The sequence below is a fragment of the Salmo trutta genome, chromosome 5 (genome assembly GCF_901001165.1).
Source record: "Salmo trutta chromosome 5, fSalTru1.1, whole genome shotgun sequence".
Classification (NCBI taxonomy): Eukaryota; Metazoa; Chordata; class Actinopteri; order Salmoniformes; family Salmonidae; genus Salmo; species Salmo trutta.
In genome coordinates this window covers 53745166-53768960 of record NC_042961.1, presented here as the reverse complement: position 1 = coordinate 53768960, position 23795 = coordinate 53745166, and the positions used below count along the sequence as shown (strand labels likewise).

At 42.6% G+C, this 23795-nt stretch overlaps 1 protein-coding gene across 1 annotated transcript in view; it reads right to left on the bottom strand.

Moving 5' to 3' along the window:
- The window catches only part of LOC115194974 (uncharacterized), a 389153-nt gene that overhangs the window by 327551 nt on the left and 37807 nt on the right, over window positions 1-23795 (bottom strand). Inside the window, exons 14-16 of the mRNA XM_029754876.1 lie at window positions 15659-15667; window positions 7495-7774; window positions 938-1083 (exon numbers count right to left, since the gene is read on the bottom strand). Coding sequence (XP_029610736.1) covers window positions 938-1083; window positions 7495-7774; window positions 15659-15667 — 435 coding nt within the window. The remainder of the gene's footprint in view (window positions 1-937; window positions 1084-7494; window positions 7775-15658; window positions 15668-23795) is intronic.

Sequence of the window (23795 nt, the reverse complement as noted above, 5' to 3'; positions counted from 1 at the left end):
GTGGTTGAGTCTGAAACAGAAGTCCAAGAGTTCAGTTATTATTTGTGGACATTAATTTCACATTTCAACTTAAAATTCTCAAACCTACATACAATAATATTTACTTTGTATATTTATTTGATTAATACACCTACCAAATCTCCCTCCCCCTGAAAAAATATATGTTGGACTTTTGTCAAAGATTTACAATGTCAGCTTTGATTCTCCTGTATTAAAACAGAGAGTACTGTTTTAATACAGAAATGACAAATTATTGCCAATTAAGTTTCAAGTTGAAATGTCTTTCTTGCAAGCTCTGAACCCAACAATGCAGTAATGTAATACCAAAAATATCATAAGTTAGAACAAAAACACACAAGAAATAAAAAATAAGAAATTAGAGGAACAGGAGAAAGTAATGAATCATACTATATAAATGATCAGTCAGTTCCAGTAACATATTTACAATGTGCAGGGATACTGGGGTGATAGAGGGAGATATGTATAGTGGTAAGGTGACTAGGCATCAGGATATATGCCTAGCAGCAGCATATATAATGATTGTATGTTGGTGTGCGTGCGTGCGTGCGTGTAGAGTCAGTCTAAATGTATGTGCAAATTATGTGTGTGAGAGCAAATTATGAAGTGAGTGTTTGTGTGAGTGAGTTTTTAGGGCCCTGTGAGTGTGCATAGAAACAGTGCAAAAATAGGAATCAAATACAAGGGTCAACTCAGATAGTCTGTGTAGCCATTCTGTTAGCTATTTAACAGTCTTATGGCTTGGGGATAGAAGTTGATGAGGATCCTGTTGATATCAGACTTTCGTTAAAGATTTACAATGTCAGCTTTGATTCTCCTACGCTTCTGTGATGGGATGTTACTTCAGGTGTACAATAAAAGTAATGTAAAACTTCCTTGATGATAAAATTGAACAGTGAAGACAGTTATAGATGATTACCTGCAGGAGTCCCATATACTTCCAACTCACACAGAGTGAGAATCTTGTTCTGTCCAGGGATCAACACAACAACGTAGCGACCCTCCATCTCATTACACTGGAAGGTGTTGGTCTCTCCTGCTGGGATGTTGGAGATGACAACACATCTGAAGGAGAGAGAGAGAGAGAGAGAGAGAGAGAGAGAGAGAGAGAGAGAGAGAGAGAGAGAGAGAGAGAAGTCAGAGAGGAGAAGTCATTGAGAAGTCATGCAGAAGAACAGCTCCTGACTTGTTATAACTTTTTGGTTGTTAAGAGCGAGATTGACACGACTAAATTAGCAAAAAATGTATAGGTAATCTAATTGTACAACTGAAGATCAAAACAGGAGGAAAAGATTGACAGAGAGTGAGTAAAAAGACCAATCTTCATCGTGGTAGCTAGCCAAATTCAAATCTGTCAGCTAGCTCACCGTCTAGCTCTAACCGTTTACTGGTGGTAACCATAGCAACATGGCCACTGAGGCAGCGCTAGCATCGATAGTAACGGCAGAGACTGAGAGACTTTCTCCGTTGTTTTTTGAATACCCAGCAGAAATAAAATCAGAGAAGGGAAGAATCAACTTTAAACACCGAATTCTGAGGGAGAACCCAGAAACTTTGTTTGCCGACTGCTCACAAAACGGGACTGTTACAAACCTGCTATTTTACACAGACCACACTACTGCCTGGCATACAGCTGTAACTAGCCATTTCAGCTACACCACGAAGAAAGGCATCTGCAAGGGAAGACAAATCCACATTTTTGAGGACAGCGATAAGGACCAGGAAAACAGGTTTCTGACGGTAAACATGTATCAGAACGGCACTATCATGGTCCAGGGCAGTGAGGCTGCACTCAGCTCTGTTGTGCAGGACTTCCCCACCCTAATGAAGATAGCAGAAAGTAAAAAAGACAAGGACAGCACCCCGACCTCTCCCCTCACCTCAGGCACCCCAACAGCAGGACTATCCTCCCCCCTGCCTGCCTACAACCACCAGAGCCAAGACCACACTACCATCAGCCTGTTGAGAGACAGGCTGGCTCTGTTAGAGGTATGGGTTACTGAGCTGAAGGAGCAGCCCCCCAGCTACACCACCCCCAGCCCAGACACAGAGCTTCTACAGGACCAGATCAACCAGTGCAGGACCCAGCTGAAGAACTCTGTCCAGGAGCTGAGAGAGAGCCTTACCACAGCGCTTGAGGAGGTAAAGGCCACCATGAGGAGAGAGCTAGTGCAGGTAAAGGAGGAGATGGCAAAGGAGTTGTCTGTCATCAAGAGGGTGCTACAGCAGAGAGAACAGACTGTAGAGACTCCCAGAGAGAAGCTGCAGCCCCTCACCACCCCTAACAACCCCACTGACCCACCTTTACCCACAATCCCCCCCCATACCGACAACACTTTACCCACACCCCCAGTCAACAAAGAGGCCCACATAGAGACAACTACTACAGAGAGAAGCTCTCTGGCCCCCCCTGACACACCCCCACACACCCCTCCATGTACACAGGCCCTGTCTACTCCAGCCCCAGACCGAAAACGCACCAATCTGGTAAAACCCACTGAGGTGGCCATCCTCATTGACTCAAATGGGAAATTCATTCAAGAAGATAAACTCTTCCCCCAACACAAGGTGCGCAAAATATGGTGCCCAAAAACACAAGATGCACTCCACATCCTGTCCCAGCCTGACTTTGGCACACCAGGCCACATTATTATTCACACCGGCACCAACAACCTGCGAGAGGAGCAGGAGAGAGTAGGCAGCCTGGTCAACAGAGTAGCAGAGAGGGCCTCTGAGTGGTTCTCCAACTCCCACATCACCATCTCCACTCTGCTGCCCCGCAAAGACTTTCATCCCCGTACCATCCAGAAAGCCAACGCTGACATCACCAGAGGGTGTGGCCTACTCCCGAACATACACATTGCTCACCACCCAACAATCACCCCAGAGCATCTACACGACCACTCCCACCTGAGGAAGCAGACAGTAGGGATGTTTGCCAAGTCCCTAAAGGACGTAGCACTTGGTAGACAAACACCCCATGCTGTACTGGACAGAGGAGCACCCAGAGACCCCTACCAGACCACTGCACCACCAAGGAGCCCCAGGCCCCTTCAACGCCACACCAGACCCAGTGCACCCCACAGGCCCCACCCACCCCCAGAGCATCACCACTTCCATCGGCTTAGCCAGACCAGACCGGGCCCAGCCTATTATCCCGCACCAGACCACCACCCCTACCAGACCAGAGAGGAAGTCCCACAGCCCAGACCTGGCCCCCCTCCACCTCACAGGGCCCAACAGCAGGACCAGCGCAGCTACGCGGAGGTCGTCAGAGGACAGGAGAACCCTGTAGGATTAAGTGAGATTAAACAGCTCCTCCAATACATCTGCACTAAACTGCACTAAACACACACGGACGCATACACACACACACCACACACACACACACACACACACACACCTATTGTACTAGAATTTACTTGTTCAATGAATAGGAATATTTAACAGAATAACAGAATAAATGTTAGCTGATATCCTGTTTATCTCGCTCTTAACAACTTATTAGTTAATCGTTACTGTATTTCTGACTGCTACTCTTTCTTTTTGCAACATGAAATCACTATCAGTTAGCATGTGGAACATTCAGGGTCTAAACTCATCAACCTTTGGTCTGAAGAGTTTAGCACTGGAGTTCAACAAAAATCTGAAAGATGTTGACGTCATCATTCTGCAGGAGACATGGTGTAAGGCTGACGTTGTCACTCACTGTCCCACAGGCTACAGAGAGGTCATTGTGCCATCACAGAAACACAGCTCTGTCAATAGAGGCAGAGACTCTGGAGGATTGATCATTTGGTACAAATCCGAACTACAAAATCTAATTGATCCCCTCAAAATTGGCAAATACCACATTTGGTTAAAACTAAAAAAAGAACTTGTACTGACAGGAAAAGATGTGTTCCTTTGCGCAATATATATCCCCCCTCAGAATCCCCATATTACTCAGAGGAGATCTTCCCCACCCTCGAGGAAGAGACGTGCCATTTCCAGGCCCAGGGAAATGTGCTCATCTGTGGGGACACAAATGCGCGCACAGGAACACTACCTGATCTAACGAGCACACGAGGGGACAGCTTTATTACAGGCCATACTGTTTCTAACTATCTTAATCTCCCCCATAGAAACAACAGTGACAGCACCGTCAACAAAAACGGAAGGGATCTTTTGCAGCTCTGTAGAAGCCTGGGTCTGTACTTTGTCAATGGTAGGTTACGGGGGGACTCTTTGGGGAGATTCACCTACTGCTCACCTCTTGGCCACAGTACAGTAGACTATATGATCACAGACATGGACCCTTTCTCTCTCAGCTCATTCACTGTCAAGCCACTAACACCTCTGTCTGATCACAGCCAAATTACGTTGTTCCTCAAAAGAACAGACCTGGAAACAACCACACATTCACAGCCCAGTAAGCTGTACAACATCAGAAATTCATACAGATGGGCCCAAAACAGCACAGAAGAATACCAGAAAGCAACCTGGAACCAAAATATCCAAACACTCTTAGATAACTTTCTGGATACCACATTCACTCACAGTAAAGAAGGCATCAATCTAGCAGTACGAAACATCAACTATATATTCAGGCAAACGGCAAAAGAAGCACAATTGAAATTGATAAAAAACAAAACTAAAAAAATCACAGATGACAACTGGTTTGATGCAGATTGTAAAATTATAAGGAAAAAACTTAGAACACTATCCAACCAAAAGCACAGAGACCCAAATAATGGTGAATTACGCCTTCATTACTGTGAGACTTTAAAACTCTATAAACGTACACTCAGAACCAAAAAAGCACAGTACAACAGCAAGCAGCTGACACTAATTGAGGAGTCCATAAACACAAACAACTTTTGGCAAAATTGGAAAAAACTAAAAAAATCTAAACAAGAGGAATTAGCAATACAAAATGGTGACATATGGACAACCCATTTCAAAACACTCTACAACACCGTTCAAATTGACACAAACGCAGAACAACGCCAAATCCATGAGAAGTTGAATGGATTAGAAAAAGCTATAAAGGACAATCAAAACCCATTGGACTCCCCAATTACTGACCAGGAGCTCTATAAGAAACTTCAGGCTCTCAAATTTAAAAAAGCCTGCGGACCTGATGGCATCCTAAATGAAATGCTCAAACTCACTAGTGCAAAATTTCAATTGGCTATATTAAAATTGTTTAATTTGATCCTGAGTGTAGGTTATTTCCCTGACATCTGGAATCAAGGACTCATAACCCCAATCTTTAAGAATGGAGACAAATTTGACCCTAACAATTACAGAGGCATTTGTGTGAACAGTAACCTGGGGAAGGTTTTCTGTAGTATCATCAATGTAAGAGTTCTAAACTTCCTTAATAAGCACAATGTCTTGAGTAAAAGCCAAATTGGATTTATACCAAAACATCGCACAACTGATCATATTTACACCTTACACACCCTGATAGATAAACATGTCCACCAAAATAATACCAAAATATACACTTGCTTTATCGACTTCCAAAAAGCATTTGATTCTATTTGGCATACAGGACTGTTCTACAAAGTTATTGAAAGTGGTGTAGGGGGTAAAACATATGACATAATTAAATCAATGTATACTGGCAATACGTGCAGCATTAAAATTGGTAAGAAAAGGACAGAATTCTTTAACCAGGGGCGGGGCCTTCGTCAGGGTTGCAATCTGAGCCCTGCACTCTTCAATATTTACATTAACGAATTGGCCACTATTCTAGAAAAATCCTCAGCCCCTGGTGTTAGTCTCCACAATTCAGAAGTTAAATGCCTACTCTTCGCAGATGACCTATGCCTGCTGTCACCCACAGCACCTGGCCTACAGCAGAGCCTGGACCTGCTAGAGCAGTACTGCCAGACCTGGGCCCTGGCAGTAAACCCCAAAAAGACTAAAATAATGATTTTCCAGAGAAGATCCAGATCTCAGGGAATTAGACCAAAGTTCTCAATTGGTACAAAATATATAGAGTACTGTACACACTACAATTACTTAGGTTTAAAAATAAGCTCAACTGGACACCTTAATGAGGCAGTGAATGAACTGAGAGAGAAAGCACGCAGGGCATTCTACGCCATTAAAAAGCAAATTCAAATTGAAATACCTATTAAAATTTGGCTAAAACTAATTGAATATGTCATTGAACCAATTGCACTTTATGGCAGCGAGGTGTGGGGTCCACTTGCAAAACAAGATTTCATCAAATGGGACAAACACCCCATTGAAACCCTACATGCAGAGTTCTGTAAGATTCTCCTACGTGTCCAGAGGAAAACTACAAACAATGCATACAGGGCAGAATTAGGCCAATATCCACTAATAATAAAAACTCAAAAAAGAGCAATTAAGTTTTGGAAACATCTAAAATACAGTGACCCCCTCTCATATCATTACCAAGCCCTGCAATGCCAAGAGCTGAGCAAAGAAAAGAGTCCCCTCATCCAGCTGGTCCTGGGGCTGAGTTCACAAACCTGTTCTACTAACACACTGAAGCCTCAGGACCAGAACATCCAATCAATCAGAATAAACCAAATTACAACACAGTCAAAACAAAACTACATTGCTTATTGGGAAACACAAGCACAAACACAAAGCAAAATGCAGTGCTATCTGGCCCTAAATCGACAGTACACTATGGCTAAATATTTGACCATGGTTACTGATCAAAACCTTAGAAAAACCTTGACAAAGTACAGGCTCAGTGAGCACAGCCTTGCCATTGAGAAGGGTAGACACAGGAAAACCTGGCTCCCTGTAGAAGAAAGGCTGTGCAACCACTGCACAACAGCAGAACCTGAGACGGAGCTGCATTTCCTGACAAAATGTCAAAAATATAAAACAATTAGAGAGTGTCATTTCCCCAAATTTGAAATCCTTATTCAAGGTTTTAAAGACCTCTCTGATGAGGATAGGCTACCCATCCTGTTGGGGGAGGACGCAGAGAGCTGTGGGTTGGCAGCGCACTACATTGCTGCCTGCCATAAGTTGAGGGACAGTGTCTGACAGACCAATAAACCTGCACATGTCCTCAACTGTATGATTATTGTTATTGTTGAATGTATGGTTATATTGACCGTTGGTTATTGTTGTTACTGTTGTCCCGTTGACAATTTTTGATTCTCATTTTTATTTATTTTTTATATTGTAAATATCCAAAGTAAGCTTTGGCAATATGTACATTGTTACGTCATGCCAATAAAGCGAATTGAATTGAATTGAGAGAGAGAGAGAGAGAGAGAGAGAGAGAGAGAGAGAGAGAGAGAGAGAGAGAGAGAGAGAGAGAGAGAGAGAGACTAAGAGAGAATGAGGACGCTCTAGAATATACATCACTGTGCACAATACCACCAGTTTGTTAAATATGTAGCCACAGAATAGCAACAGAAATATGGATGAAGACCAATGTATCCAAACACCTTCAAGACAGGACATAAAAATTTACAAATGTCTATGTATCACCTGGGGTTGTTGGTGCCGTTGTTCTCCAGTGAGTTACCGATGCGGATCTCAGCACCATCAAGTCTCTCAGGACAGCAGTCTCCTCTGTTGGTGATGTTAACAGCTGTCACTCTGTACACATCCAGCAGGTCCACTCTCCACCAGGGGTTGGTCTCCCATTCAGTGTGGGTGCAGGATCTTTTGTAATAGTTTGATTCTCTGTTCCCATCAATGGCATTGTGAGCCTGGCCATCCCCATGCAGTGAAGACTGGTTGGCCACTCCTTTCAACGCTACATTTACTACAGGGACAGAGAGAGTACTGTTTTAATACAGAAATGACAAATTATTGCCAATGAAGTTTCAAGTTGAAATGTCTTTCTTGCAAGCTCTAAACCCAACAATGCAGTAATGTAATACTAAAAATATCCTAAGTTAGAACAAAAACACACAATAAATAAAAATAAGAAATAAGAGTAAAAATACTATATGAAGGGTCAGTTAGTTCCAGTACCATTTTTACAATGAATTACTGGATCGATAGATATGTATAGGGGTAAGGTAACTAGGCATCAGGATATATGATAAACAGAGTAGCATCAGCCTATTTGATGATTGTATGTGAGTTGGTGTGCATGTGTGTAGAGTCAGTATAAATGTATGTGCATATTATGTGTGTGAGAGCAAATTATGAAGTGAGTGTTTGTGTGTGTTGGAGTGTCAGTGTGTGTGAGTTTTTAGGGCCCTCTGAGTGTGCATAGAAACAGTGCAAAAATAAGAATCAAATACAAGGGTCAAGTCAGATAGTCTGTGTAGAAATTCTGTTAGCTATTTAGTTAGCTATTTAACAGTTTTATGGCTTGGGGATAGAAGCTGTTCAAGAGCCTGTTGGTGTCAGACTTTATGCACTGGTATCGCTTGCCATGCGGAAGCAGAGAGAACAGTCTATGGCTTGGGTGGCTGGAGTCTTTAATTAATGATTGTCTGGGCCTTCCTTTCACACCACCTGATTTAGAGGTTCTGGATGGCATTGAGCTCGGCCCCAGTGATGTACTGGGCTTTCCACACCATCCTCTGTAGCATCATGCAATCGAGGGCGTTGCTATTGCCATGCCAAGCAGTGATGCAGCCAGTCAAGATGCTCTAAATGGTACAGCTGTAGAACTATTTCAGGATTTGAGGGCCCATGCCAAACCTTTTCAACCTCCTGAGGGGGAAGAGGACTGTTGCACCTTCTTCACGACTGTGCTCTGGTGTGAGGACCATTTTAAGTCCTTAGTGATTTGAGCACAGAGGAACTTTAAACTCTCGAACTGCCGATGTGGATGGGGGCGTGCTCTCCCACCCCCGTTTCCTGTAGTCAACGTTCAGCTCCTTGGTCTTTCCAACATTGAGGGAGATGTTGTTGTGGCACCACACTGCAAGGTCACTCCCTACAGGCTGTCTCATCGTCGCCGATGATCAGGCCTACCACTGTTGTGTTGTCAGAAAACTTGATGATGGTGTTGGAGTCGTGCGTGGCCATGTAGTCATGGGTGAACAGGGAGTACGGGAGGGGACTAAGCACACACGCCTGTGGGCACCCGTGTTGAGGGTCAGCGTGGCGGAGTTGTTGTTGCCTACCCTCACCACCTGGGGCCGGCCTATCAGGTAGTCCAGGATCCAGTTGCAGAGGGAGGTGTTCAGTCCCAGGTTCCTAAGATTGGTGACGAGCTTAAACGCTGAGCGGAAGTCAAGGAACAGCATTCTCACGTAAGTATTCCTGGGTGAGGGCCGCTTAAAGTGCAATTGAGATTGCGTCGTCTATGGATCTGTTGGGGTGGTATGCAAATTGGAGTGGCTCTAGGGTGTCTGGGATGAGGGAGTTTTTTAAATGTGTATTTTTTTATTGTATTTTAAAACATACAATCTACCTGCAGTGAAGCGGCTCAACATTTACATTACATTCAGTCATATAGCAGACACTCCCATCCAGAGCGACCCCCAGGAGCAACAAGGGTCAAGCCACCCAAAGGAGCAATCAGGGTCAAGCGCCCCGCCCAAGGGCACAAGGACTGATGCCCCACCCAGGCGAATCGGGGACCAAACCAGCGACCTCTAGGCCACCGGCCCAAGCTCCCAAATGCCAGGCGACCAACTATCTAAGATCCCCCATCAGTTCCCCTTGAGAGCTGCCCCTCAACCATCCAAGACCACCCACAAGTCCCTCCCAAAAACCTCACCTTCCACCTCTCACCCCTAAACCACCCCTCCCAAGCCACCGTCCTGATCCAACCCAACTAAAACCACCACCGACCCAACGCACCAACAACCAACAAAAATAACAAAAGAGAAAAAGGAGAAAAACAAAGGAAAACAACAACAGAAAACAACAAGGCGAAAACCAACGACATCAAGGACAACAAAAATCTAAACAACAAGGCCAACTGTATGCATTTGTGTGCATATGTGGCACTATTTATGTGTGTATGTGTCCGTTTGTGTGCACGTGTGCGTTTGAATGAGGGTGTGTGTATGCATGTGTATGCGGGTACAAGCGCTTGCGTGGCATCAGCCTCAGGCAAACAGGCGTTGGATGTAATAACGTTCCTTTTTAGTGTAAATTAAAGTTATTCAACTTTTTTTTTAAACTTTTATCTTTGACCGTCATTCTCCGCCCAGCAACTGGTTGATGGAGTTGATGTGTGCCATAACCAGCCTCTCAAAGCACTTCATGATTACTGATGTGAGTGCTATAGGGTGGTAGTCATTGTGGCATGATGCCTTAGAGTTCTTGGGAACAGGAATCTTACAGTGTATTAATTCCTCATGTTAAGATCAAGTTGTAGATATGACAACGTTCTATTTTCCAATCATCTATTTATAAAGTAATATAAAAAAGCTAAGTCAATCTATTAGGATTTAGAATATTGATTTAAAATGGTAATGTTGTATAAAACCTTGACAGTCAAAATGTCTGTGGTCTCACCTGTCGCAGCATTGACCATCTGGGCTAGCAACACAACTCCTGTAAATACATCAGAATTTGCAAACATTAAAACCATCTTCCTTGTTTATCCATTCTGTACTTCATTTTGCCCTGTCTGTATCAGTGGTGGTAGAGGCACTATAGTGAAGCAGAGGTATGATTACCAACTATTGCTACAGAAGTAGTGATGGAAGGTAGGAGGTAGAGAAATGTGATGAATATGTCAAAGGAAGCAACACTGTTTGCTGTTGTTGTGCAAAAAAAGAATACACAAAACAACAACAACAGCAGGCATAGATGTCTGCATACTTATGCATTAGACACTCACCCATTAAAGGGCAGAGAGAGAGACTCCACAGCATGTTTAGTGGTTGAGGCTTCATTCAACCACCTGTCTCCTGTCTGTAAAGACAAAACAAAAAACTGGGGTTAGGTGCCCTGGGGCCCCAAATGTGTTAGTCCAGCCCTAGTCAGCAAAGGTTTAAATCCAACCCACTGCCTTTACAACTTGCATTCTCTCCTACTTTTCCCATCTCCTCTTCCCTGTTCTATCTCAGTACAATATATTTAAATAGTAATAATATAAATAATAATAACATGAATAACACTAATAATATGGATAATATTACTAATAATAATAATATAACAAATTGGATGACTATGCATATTTCATTACAGTTTGAATTAGCGTCACATACAGCATACTGTTGGTGATGTTATGCTTGGCTGTTGTTTACGGTAAACTAAACAAGACACTCTAATAGGTGGAATATCCAAATGATAAATTCACTACAGGAAGTACACAATACACAATAAACAAACGGTACCAATAAAATCCTTCAGATCGTAAAATAAAAAAAAATCACCTGAACAACATTGAATGTTCTGTCATGTAACCTCTCTGGCGCATGTGGGACGAACTAGTCCCACCTTCGTAACAGCCACTGAAATCCAGTGGCGCGATTTTTGAATCGTTAGAAATACTATTACTTCAATTTCTCAAACATATGACTATTTTACAGCTATTTAAAGACAAGAATCTCGTTAATCTAAAAACACTGTCCGATTTCAAAAAGGCTTTACAACGAAAGCAAAACATTAGATTATGTCAGCAGAGTGCCCAGCCAGAAATAATCAGACACCCATTTTTCAAGCTAGCATATCATGTCACATAAACCCAAACCACAGCTAAATGCAGCACTAACCTTTTATGATCTTCATCAGATGACACACCTAGGACATTGTGTTATACAATACATGCATGTCTGTTCAATCAAGTTCATATTTATATCAAAAAACAGCTTTTTACATTAGCATGTGACGTTCAGAAAAAGCATAACCCCCGGCAAACTTCCGGGGAATTTACTAACAGTTTGCTAAATTACTCACGATAAACGTTCACAAAAAGCATAACAATTATTTTAAGAATTATAGATACATTACTCCTCTATGCACTCGATATGTCCGATTTTAAAATAGCTTTTCGGATGAAGCACATTTTGCAATAATCTAAGTACATAGCCCGGCATCACAGGGCTAGCTATTTAGACACCCACCCAGGTCAGCCTCCACCAAAATCACATTTCCTATAAGAAAAATGTTCTTACCTTGCTTGTTCTTCGTCAGAATACACTGCCAGGACTTCTACTTCAATAACAAATGTTGGTTTGGTCCCAAATAATCCATCGTTATATCCAAACAGCGACGTTTTGTTCGTGAGTTCTAGACACTATCAGAATGCTACATCACGGTCTCGCGCATGGCGCATTGGCGTGACAAAAAATGTCTAAATATTCCATTACCGTACTTCGAAGCATGTCAACCGCTGTTTAAAACCAATTTTTATGCCATTTATCTCGTAGAAAAGCGATAATATTCCGACCGGGAATATGCAATCAGCCTAAACAGCCGAATTAAATTTCTCCTCAGGAGCGAATCGTGCACGCGCCTCATTCAAAGGTCCTCTGATCCGCCACTTACCAAAGGCGATAATGTGTTTCAGCCTGAGGCTGCCTCGTCAACCTTCAGGTATTTCCCGGGTTCTGAGAGCCTATCGGAGCCCTGGGAATTGTCACGTTACAGCTAAGATCCTTACTTTTCAATAAACAGATGCAAGACGCACGACTCCTTGTCAGACAGGGTACTTCCTGCATGAAACCTTGTCAGGTTTTTGCCTGCCATAGGAGTTCTGTTATACTCACTGACACCATTCAAACAGTTTTAGAAAATTCAGAGTGTTTTCTATCCAAACCTGAACAATAATATGCATATTCTAGCTTCTGAGTTGGTGTAGGAGGCAGTTAAAAATGGGCACATATTTTTTCCAAAATTCTCAATACTGCCCCCTAGCCCTTTTACAATTATAAAAATAATATACGTTTTATAAATCAAATCATTACTAATTTTAGACATTTTACATGAAATAACTCAGTACCTACCCGCTGTTTGACGAAGTTGAAATTTTGAAGAGTGGAAATATCTCTCTGTGTCTTTTACCCCTGTCTGTTCATCTGTCACCTTGTGTGTCCTTCTATCATTGTTTGTACACAATGGAAATCTTTGATAATATATTCATATTGTGGGCTGTGTAGCCTTCTGTACTGTACCTAACCACATTTATATGATTAGATATGTAAGCAAAACAGTGTCTTGGGTACAGCAGAGCATCCCAGTGCTCATATTGACACCATTCATCTGCTATTAACACAATGTTGTCCCACATTGTTTCTCCACGTTGCTCCATGGAAATAATGTTTATTTTTAATTTTCCTTGGTAACATAGTGCGTGACAGTGTATTGTACACTCCTCTCCTATTGAAATAGGCTTCTACCTGTTCCAAGGGTTAAAACAAGGACTGATACACAGAGGTAGATACTCATTCAATCAGGTAGATCTACATATATTGAAATACACTTTGCTAACAGAAAGACACAATTTCATGACAAAGATCAGTGTATAAGCTCTGATAAAATAGATTAAAGCCCATTCTGATGTCTTGTAGGAGGCCTAGTCCACCCTGTGCCGTTCCTCCTTTCAACCTAATTTTACCTTACATACGTACGCGACGCAAGAACGCAATTAGCTACGCAAAATGGCGATCTTGAGTAGTTGAGTGGAGTTTATAATTGTGGGGATGCACACGTCTGAGTATTGTTGCTACATAACAACGCAGGATCACCATTTTGCGTAGCCTAGAGAATTTTTCTATTACTTTTGTTTTATGAAAGTGGTAGATTTTCTTACCTCTACGTACAAACTCTAAACTGATAACACTTGTAAGGCCCCTGATATTATGTGCCCATTTGGGATGTCTCATTTCTTAACTCACCACCTCCACCACTAATTAGCTGAGCTTCTCAGTCATTTTATCTTTACCTCACGATAATCACCAAGCATCAGTGTGGAAGACAAAAATATCATGATCTGATGATCCCATATACCAGGAATAATAAAAACAGCTGTCTGTCTCGATTTCACTGGCGCGGGAAACTCTAGGCAGACAGGCGCAGTAGAGAGATTGTTGTTATTTAAAGAACCATAATGTAAGGTTCTGTATTTATTTTCTTAGTCAACCTTGTGTTCTGTTTCGTTGTGTTCTTGAACGTAGCCCTGTCTTTCATTTTTGTTCATTCATTTCACCTGTGTTAGTTACTCACCTGGTCTCATCAGCTCCTTATTTAGTTCAGTTCATTCTGTTTGTGCCTTTGTGAGGTATTGTTCAGTTTGACTCTACTAAGCCTTTTCCTAGCTCGTTTGTGAGAACCAGTTATAGCCTTCAGTCCTAGTTTTGATTCACCTGCCTGTTTGCCTACCTGTGTATGACCATTGCCTGCCTGTGACCACGATTCCTGCCTTCTGCGAAATAAACACCTGCCGTGCTCTGCGCATGAATCTACACTTTTTCCTCCCTGAGTATTCATTACACAATTTATCAGGATATTTTCTTCTGTTTTTATTTGTTGGCTTTAGGCATTTTACTTAGTTGACGATGGAAGTTATAGGCCTACTGCTGCATTGGCCTAAAGGCTATCTCTGAGTTCCATGCGCTCATTTCTGTTTCCATGCGCTCGTCTGTGCACCTGACAGGACTGTTTAGTGTCGTTCATTGTTTTGTATACGTGATTTGTTTGTTTTTCCTTCTTTTGATCTAATAAATTAGATGAGTATACACGTTCCCGCTGCACCTTGGTCTAATCCTTACGATGCCCGTTACACAGTTGTAAATGAGAACTTGTTCTCAACTAGCCTACCTGGCAAAATTAATGTGAAATAAATTAAATAAATAAAATAGTGAATTTCAGATTTAAAAAAAATAGTTAGCATTTTAGATAAAACTACTAAATATATTCACGTCACCAAATAATTGTTTAAAACACACTATGTAGCAATTCATGTTTAGAGTAGCCTCAACAGCACTCTCTGGGGTAGCACCATGGTGTAGTCGGAGGACAGCTAGTTTCTGTCCTCTGGGTACTTTTAATTCCATACAAAACCTAGGAGGCTCATGGTTCCCACCCCCTTCCATACTTACACAGTAACTATGACAACTTTGGGAGGTCGAACTCTGCGGGTGTACCTGCTCTCAGTTACAGTTTTAACAGTGGCCAAGTAGGCAACTGTGGCTATTTGATCATAATGTAGGCCTACCAGAGTGGCTCCCTACCATCAAAAACAATGGAGAAAATGCAACACATAACATTTTAACATGAACATATCTGCTCTATCATTCAGCCTACAGTAGCAGACAATGATTAAGTTTCAGAATACTTTTGAAAAGATAGGCATGTGATTTTAGTCTTCTAAATGTTTTTTCATGTGAAGTTCACCAAGTCAGTAACCACGGCCATGTCAGCACAGAGATTATGGAAAACGTAATGGAACGCACTTTTCCACAAGTGTTTAAAAGGACGCGCTGAAGAATGAACATATTAGACCAGTTACTTGCAGCAACCAACTGAGAAAATGTACCAATGGTTAAGGAGCGCGTAACCAGACAGGCACCGTGTAATGCAGTGATGCACACCATATCTCCAGTGCGTCTCCACAGCCCAGTGCGTCCTGTGCCAGTGCCCTGCACTTGCCGGGCTAAAGTGATCATTCAGCCAGGACGGGTTGTGCCAGCTCTACGCTCCAGACCTCCAGTACACCTCCACGGTCCAGTATATCCTGATCCTCCTCCTCACACTCTCCCTGAAGTGCGTGTCCTCAGTCAGGTACGTCCTGTGCCTGCTCCACGCACTTGGCCTCCAGTGCACCTGCCCAGTCCGGTGCATCCCCTGCCTGCTCTCCTCACTCACCATGAGGTGCGTGTTACCAGTCTGACGCCACCTGTGACAGCCCCACGCATCAGTGCGCCTTCCCATTCCAGAGCTTCCGGTGACAGTTCCCAGTCCAGGGCTTCCGACGGCAGTTCCCAGTCCAGAGCTTCCGGCGACAGTTCCCAGTCCAGAGCATCCGGCGAAGGCCCGCAGTCCGGAACCTCCTGAGACGGCCCGCAGTCCTGAACCTCCTGAGACGGCCCGCAGCCCGGAACCTCCTGAGATGGCCCGCAGCCCGGAACCTCCTGAGATGGCCCGCAGCCCGGAACCTCCTGAGACGGCCCGCAGCCCGGAACCTCCTGAGACGGCCCGCAGCCCGGAACCTCCAGCGGCGGCCCGCAGCCCGGAACCTCCAACGGTGGTCCGCAGCCCGGAAGCTCCAGCGATGGTCTGCAGTACAGAGCCTCGGGCGATGATCTACAGTCCGGTTCCTCCGACGACGATCCACGGTCCGGTGGTACAGAAGCAGAGGGATCAGCGGGCGGAGCGGGAGTTATGCCCCGAACTGGAGCCACCTCTGCTGGAGGATCCGCTGGATAATAAGGTTCTGTGTACTGCACCAGAGCCGCCATACACTTGTCACCCTCCCTACCCTCCCTTTTTTTCTTTTTCTTTTGTTGTTTAGTTGCATTCGGAGTCTGCACCTTTGGGGGGGGTACTGTCACGTCCTGACCATAGTAAGTTATTATTTTCCATGGTAGAGTAGGTCAGGGTGTGACAGGGGGTTTTTCTAGTTTCGTTTTTCTATGTAGTTATGTTCTAGTTTTGTATTTCTATGTTGGGTTGTTCTAGTTTTGTATTTCTATGTTGGGCTGTGTTTGGGATGATCTCCAATTAGAGGCAGCTGGTCATCATTGTCTCTAATTGGAGGTCATATTTAAGTTGGTGTTTGTCCCACCTGGGTTTGTGGGAGATTATTTTTGAGTAGTGTATGTTTCACCTCTCTGTGACGGTTTGTTGTTTTTGTCATTCAGTTTATTTATGTATTGCTTAGTTTTACAGTATAAATAAAATGTGGAACGACACACACGCTGCACTTTGGTCCGCTCATTCCTACGACAACCGTGACACGTTCAAATAATTTGGCCTACATACTATTATCACCACTCTATAGACATGGGAGACTCTCACAAACATAACGATGGTCTCCGTTTTGCTCTGTTTTGACTCCTCTGAAGTCGGTACTGTCAATGTGCCAACTTTTGTTTGTAGTGTCCGAACTGTTTGGGCTACAAACTAACGTGAACCCACTGTGGGAAGGGAAGATTCTACGTTTTACTCTACGACCTCCACAAAGGTTAAATATGTGTAAAAAAATGTATATATACAGTGACTTCGGAAAGTATTTAGACCCCTTGACTTTTAAGTTACAATTACGTTACAGCCTTATTCTAACATTGATTAAATCTTTTTTTCCCTCATAAATCTACACACAATTCACCATAATGACAAAGCGAAAACTGGTTTCTAGAAATGTTTCCAAATTTATTACAAATTTAAACAGAAGCATCTAATTTACATAATTATTCAGACCCTTTGCTATGAGACTCAAAATTGAGCTCAGGTGCATCCTGTTTCTATTGATAATCCTTGAGATGTTTCAACAACTTGATTGGAGTCTACCTGTGGTCAATTCAATTGATTGGACATGACTTGGAAAGGCACACACCTGTCTAAATAAGGTCCCACTGTTGACAGTGCATGTCAGAGCGAAAACCAAGCCATGAGGTTGAAGAAATTGTAGAGACAGGATTGTGTCGAGGCACAGATCGGGGGAAGGGTACACAAACATTTATGCAGCTTTGAAGGTCCCAAAGAACACAGTGGCCTCCATCAATCTTAAATGGAAGAAGTTTAGAACCACCAAGACTACTAGAGCTGGCCGCCTGGTCAAACTGAACAATCAGGGAAGAAGGGCCTTGGTCAGGAAAGTGACTAAGAACCCAACAGTCAGTCTGACAGAGCTCTAGAGTTCTTCTGTGGAGATGGGAGAACCTTCCAGAAGGACAACCATCTCTGTAGCTTCACCAATAAGGCATTTATGGCAGAGAAATAAGATTCTCTGGTCTGATGAAACCAAGATTGAACTCTTTGGCCTGAATGCCATGTGTCACATCTGGAGGAAACCAGGCACCATCCCTACGGTTAAGCAGGGTGGGGACTGGGAGACTAGTCAGGATCAAGGGAAAAATGAACCGAGCAAAGTACAGAGAGATCCTTGATGAAAACCTGCTCCAGAGCGCTCAGGACTTCATACTGAGGCCAAGGTTCACCTTCCAACAGGACAACAAGCCTAACCACACAGCCAAGACAACGCAGGAGTGGCTTTAGGATAAGTCTCCGAATGTTTTGAGTGGCCCAGCCAGAGCCCGGACTTGAACCCGATCGAACATCTCTGGAGAGACCTGAAAATAGCTGTGCAGCGACACTCCCCAACCAACCTGACAGAGCTTGAGAGGGTCTGCAGAGAAGAATGGGAGAAACTCCCCAAATACAGTGTGCCAAGCTTGTAGAGTCATACCCAAGACGACTCGAGGCTGTAATCACTGCCAAAAGCACTTCAACAAAGTACTGAGTAAAGTGTCTGAATACTTATGTAAATTTGATATTGAAGTTTTTTGTTATACACATTTGCAAATATTTCTAAAAACCTGTTATTGCTTTGTCATTATGGGGTATTGTGTGTAGATTGATGAGAAAAAAATTACAATTTAATACATTTTAGAATTAGGCTTTAACGTAACAAAATGTGGATAAAGTCACAGGGTCTGAATACTTTCCGAATGCACTCTCTCTATATATTTTTTTTCAAGTAATTATTTTTCTTCTGAAGTCGAGGTAAAGACCACGGTGTCCTCATATGTAGTTATGGCCATGTTTAAGATGCCGATTTCAGATTTCAGAAGTGTGCGCTGCACTGGCATTTGCATGAATCATTCCTTAAAGTCAATGGGAGAATTAAGTACAAATTTAAGCTAAACCACAGGGTTGGCTATCCTCCCTACGAAGACATCCGATTGGACTTTTTTGGATTCTTTTTCATCAGAGCTTATAGAATGATCAGTGTCATTTAGCAGTGTCTTTCTATATCTGTTGATCTCCTTTATTGAATAAGTATCGATATCTGAGTATCAGTCCTTGTTTTCACCCTTTGAAAGGGGAAGAGTAGAAACCTATTTGAATAGGATAGGAGTGTACAATTCACTCTCACACACTGTTCTGAAAAATAAGAAAAAATTAATGACTTCATGGTCGAATTGCTGCAAAGAAACCACAGGCGTACTTCCTAAGTCAGTTGCTGGAGAGAAAGGAAACTGCTTAGGGATTTCCCCATGAGGCCGATAGTAATTTTAAAACAGAGCTTAATGGTTGTGATAGTAGAAAACTGACGATGGACAAACAATGTCGTAGTTATTCCACAATACTAACCTAAATGACAGAGTAAAAAGAAGGATGCTTGTACAGAATAAAAATATTCTAAAAACTGCATCCTGTTTGCAACAAGGCAATAAAGTAATACTGTAAAGAATGTGTTCATTTTTAAAAACTTTTTGTCCTGAATACAATGCATTATGTTTGGGGAAAATCAAACTCAACACATCACTGAGTTCACTCTTTATATTGCGAAGCATGGTAGTTGCTGCATCATGTTATGGGTATGCTTGTCAGTGGCAAGGACTAGGGAGATTTTTTGGAAAACCAGGATCAGTCTGCTTTCCAACAGACACTGGAAGACAAATTCACTTTTCAGCAGGACAATAACCTAAAACATAAGGCCAAATCTACACTGGAGTTGCTTATCAAGACGACATTGAAAGTTCCTGAGTGGCCTAGTTACAGTCTTGACTTAAATAGGCTTGAAAATCTATGGCAATACTTGTCTAGCAATGATAAACAACCAATTTGACAGTGCTTGAAGAATTATAAAAATAATGATGTGCAAATGTTGTAAAATCCAGGTGTCCAAAGCTCTTAGAGACTTACCGAAAAAGACTCACAAGCTGCAATTTCTGCCAAAGGTGTTTCTAACATGTATTGACTCACGGGGTTGAATACTTATCTATTCAAGGTATATTACTGTTTTATTTTTCATAAATTTGTACAAAGAAATGTGAAGTTTTGTTCCACATTGACCTTAATGAGTATTTTGTGTAGAAAGTTGATCAAACATAAGAATTCAATTATTCTTAATCCCACTTTGTAATGCAACAAAATGTGGAAAAAATCAAGGAGGTTGAATTCTTTCCGAAGGCACTGTACATTTAGAATAATTGATTAGTATCTCTATGATTGCATCATTGGGACCACTCTTTTTTTGATGGTAACTAGATCTTACAGAGTGGCTTTAACATATTCTATAGTGTTCTCTAGCGTCCTCTTGTGTTCTCTAGTCCAGTGGATAAAGGCTGTATATTAGGCCGTGATGTGTAGATGTAATATTCTAAAGTAATTTAAAATTAAAGATTAAATTAAAGAATATGTTGGATGTAATTTTTTCTATTTCCTAATTCCACCTTAAAAAAAAAACCCAGAAAAGAAACAGTTTGTACATCACATACAAACTGCATTACAGACCTGCTCCACATCACCACTACTGATGGTAAAAAGAACATCAACATCACATAAAATTCTAATTTACCATCATTTTCTATGACCATTTACAATAATTTACTATCATCATTTACGATCATAATTTATCATAATCTGACTTCATAATTTATCATCAGTATATGTGATAACACCAATAAAGAGTTTGAAAACAATGTCAAATGGATGTAAATATGAAATTCAAAGATAAAAAAGTATTTTATATATATATATATATATATACTGCTCAAAAAAATTAAGGGAACACTAAAATAACACATCCTAGATCTGACTGAATGAAATAATCTTATTAAATACTTTTTTCTTTACATAGTTGAATGTGCTGACAACAAAATCACACAAAAATAATCAATGGAAATCCAATTTATCAACCCATGGAGGTCTGGATTTGGAGTCACACTTAAAGTGGAAAACCACACTACAGGCGGATCCAACTTTGATGTAATGTCCTTAAAACAAGTCAAAATGAGGCTCAGTAGTGTGTGGCCTCCACGTGCCTGTATGACCTCCCTACAACGCCTGGGCATGCTCCTGATGAGGTGGCGGATGGTCTCCTGAGGGATCTCCTCCCAGACCTGGACTAAAGCATCCGCTAACTCCTGGACAGTCTGTGGTGCAACGTGGCGTTGGTGGATGGAGCGAGACATGATGTCCCAGATGTGCTCAATTGGATTCAGGTCTGGGGAACGGGCGGGCCAGTCCATAGCATCAATGCCTTCCTCTTGCAGGAACTGCTGACACACTCCAGCCACATGAGGTCTAGCATTGTCTTGCATTAGGAGGAACCCAACCGCACCAGCATATGGTCTCACAAGGGGTCTGAGGATCTCATCTCGGTACCTAATGGCAGTCAGGCTACCTCTGGCGAGCACATGGAGGACTGTGCGGCCCCCCCAAAGAAATGCCACCCCACACCATGACTGACCCACCGCCAAACCGGTCATGCTGGAGGATATTGCAGGCAGCAGAACGTTCACCACGGCGTCTCCAGACTCTGTCACGTCTGTCACGTCTGCTCAGTGTGAACCTGCTTCATCTGTGAAGAGCACAGGGCGCCAGTGGCGAATTTGCCAATCTTGGTGTTCTCTGGCAAATGCCAAACGTCCTGCAACCCCCAACTGTGGACGTCGGGCCCTCATACCACCCTCACGGAGTCTCTTTCTGACCGTTTGAGCAGACACATGCACATTTGTGGCCTGCTGGAGGTCATTTTGCAGGGCTATGGCAGTGCTCCTCCTGCTCTTCCTTGCACAAAGGCGGAGGTAGCGGTCCTGCTGCTGGGTTGTTGCCCTCCTACGGCCTCCTCCACGTCTCCTGATGTACTGGCCTGTCTCCTGGTAGCGCCTCCATGCTCTGGACACTACGCTGACAGACACAGCAAACCTTCTTGCCACAGCTCGCATTGATGTGCCATCCTGGATGAGCTGCACTACCTGAGCCACTTGTGTGGGTTGTAGACGCCGTCTCATGCTACCACTAGAGTGAAAGCACCGCCAGCATTCAAAGTGACCAAAACATCAGCCAGGAAGCATAGGAACTGAGAAGTGGTCTGTGGTCACCACGTGCAGAACCACTCCTTTATTGGGGTTGTCTTGTTAATTGCCTATAATTTCCACCTGTTGTCTATTCCATTTGCACAACAGCATGTGAAATTTATTGTCAATCAGTGTTGCTTCCTAAGTGGACAGTTTGATTTCACAGAAGTGTGATTGACTTGGAGTTACATTGTGTCATTTAAGTGTTCCCTTTATTTTTTTGAAGATATATATATATTAAAACCTTAAGCATGATCTATAACTCACACACAATATCGTAAAATGTCAAACAAAAAGTCAGGAACATGCTACTAGAAATGCACAGCAATATATTATGTGTTATATTCTATAACATCAATTACAATTTGTATTAAGTTACGTACAATATTGTAAAATGTAAAAAAAAAGTGAGCAGGAACTTACAACTACAAAGTTCTAGAGCCTCCAACAGAATCAGTGAATGGCCAAATCCAAATCCTGTATGGCCACATTGTTCAGAGCCATCAAATAATCTCTCCTACCAGCTACAATAGCTACTCTCAGTAAAAGTTACCTGGTCAGACAACCTCTAAAGATATGGAATAACTTAAAGCTTAACCTATATATTAGAGATATATGCATCACATCCGGCCGTGATTATGAGTCCCATAGGGCGGCGCACAATTGGCCCAGCGTTGGGTTGGTTTGGCCGGGGTAAATAAGAATTTGTTATTAACTGACTTGCCTACTTAAATAAAGGTTAAATGACAAATAAAATATAATATATCTTACCACACACCCCCTGGTTTATAACCATCTATTTCCAATGTCCCTTGCAGACAAAGATTTGGATATATGGTGCCAAAATCGTATGAAACCATTATGACCTTTATTAAGATGGCACCTTTGAATCATTTGAAAATCTCTGAAATGCATTCCATATTCCAAATTCCCACTTCTTTAAATACTTTGTTTGGGTTTTTGGTCCAATCGCAGGCTTAGTATTTACATATCACGGGCTACGAGCCGGTTCGTGACACAGGGGATTGATGTGCAGGTAAGTCTTTAGCATAAACTTACAGGGAGCTATTCAATATTCAAAATGATGTCACGTGTGACGTGTGGAGCATTCAATCGACTCTTTAAAAACACACTGACAGCATTGTGATTGTATAAAGGAACAATACTCTCAAAATCTATAACGTTATTATTAAATCACACACAATGTTATAAAATGTAAAACGAAATTAGGTAATTTTACAACAGGAAAATATAAAGGGGATTGGACATCAGCCTCTGGAGCTCCACAGCGCCTCCCTATGGCCGTCTGCTGCTGTAGAAATCCACTCTGTTGACCCCTGCTTCAGGACCTGAGAGGACAGAGAGAGACAAGAGAGAGGCAACATGGTCTCTAAACCACATAGGGAGCAGTCATTGACACAGATATTAGAAATCTAGGCAGCAACAACGCTGAAAGAAACTTTATAAAGACTGACATCTACTCCAATGAAAAATAGTCTTTGACTTGTATTATGAGAACAGCAGGTACCTGAGTAGCAGAGGAAGTTGTATTGGTCATCACAGAGCCGCTCCACCCAGAGGAAGTTCCCTCCGTTAGCCCCGTTGGTCAACCCTCCACAGGGGTTGGAGATGTCCTTCCTAGGGGGGACGCCGTTCACCCAGTGGTTGTAGTTCATACGGTCTCCGGTCATCCAGTACCACGTGTCTCCCAGGATGTACCTGCAGGCAGAGAAAAGCTGCCTCACTTTAAAATCAAGGTGCATGAACAGTGGAGCAAACTGAAGATGAGTAGATTTTCCGCAACTGTTGGAACAGGACAATGGATGGCTGCTATAAAATTAATATTTGACTGTTAAAACCATCAGGTAGTGTACCTGCGCAGGCTCAGCCACA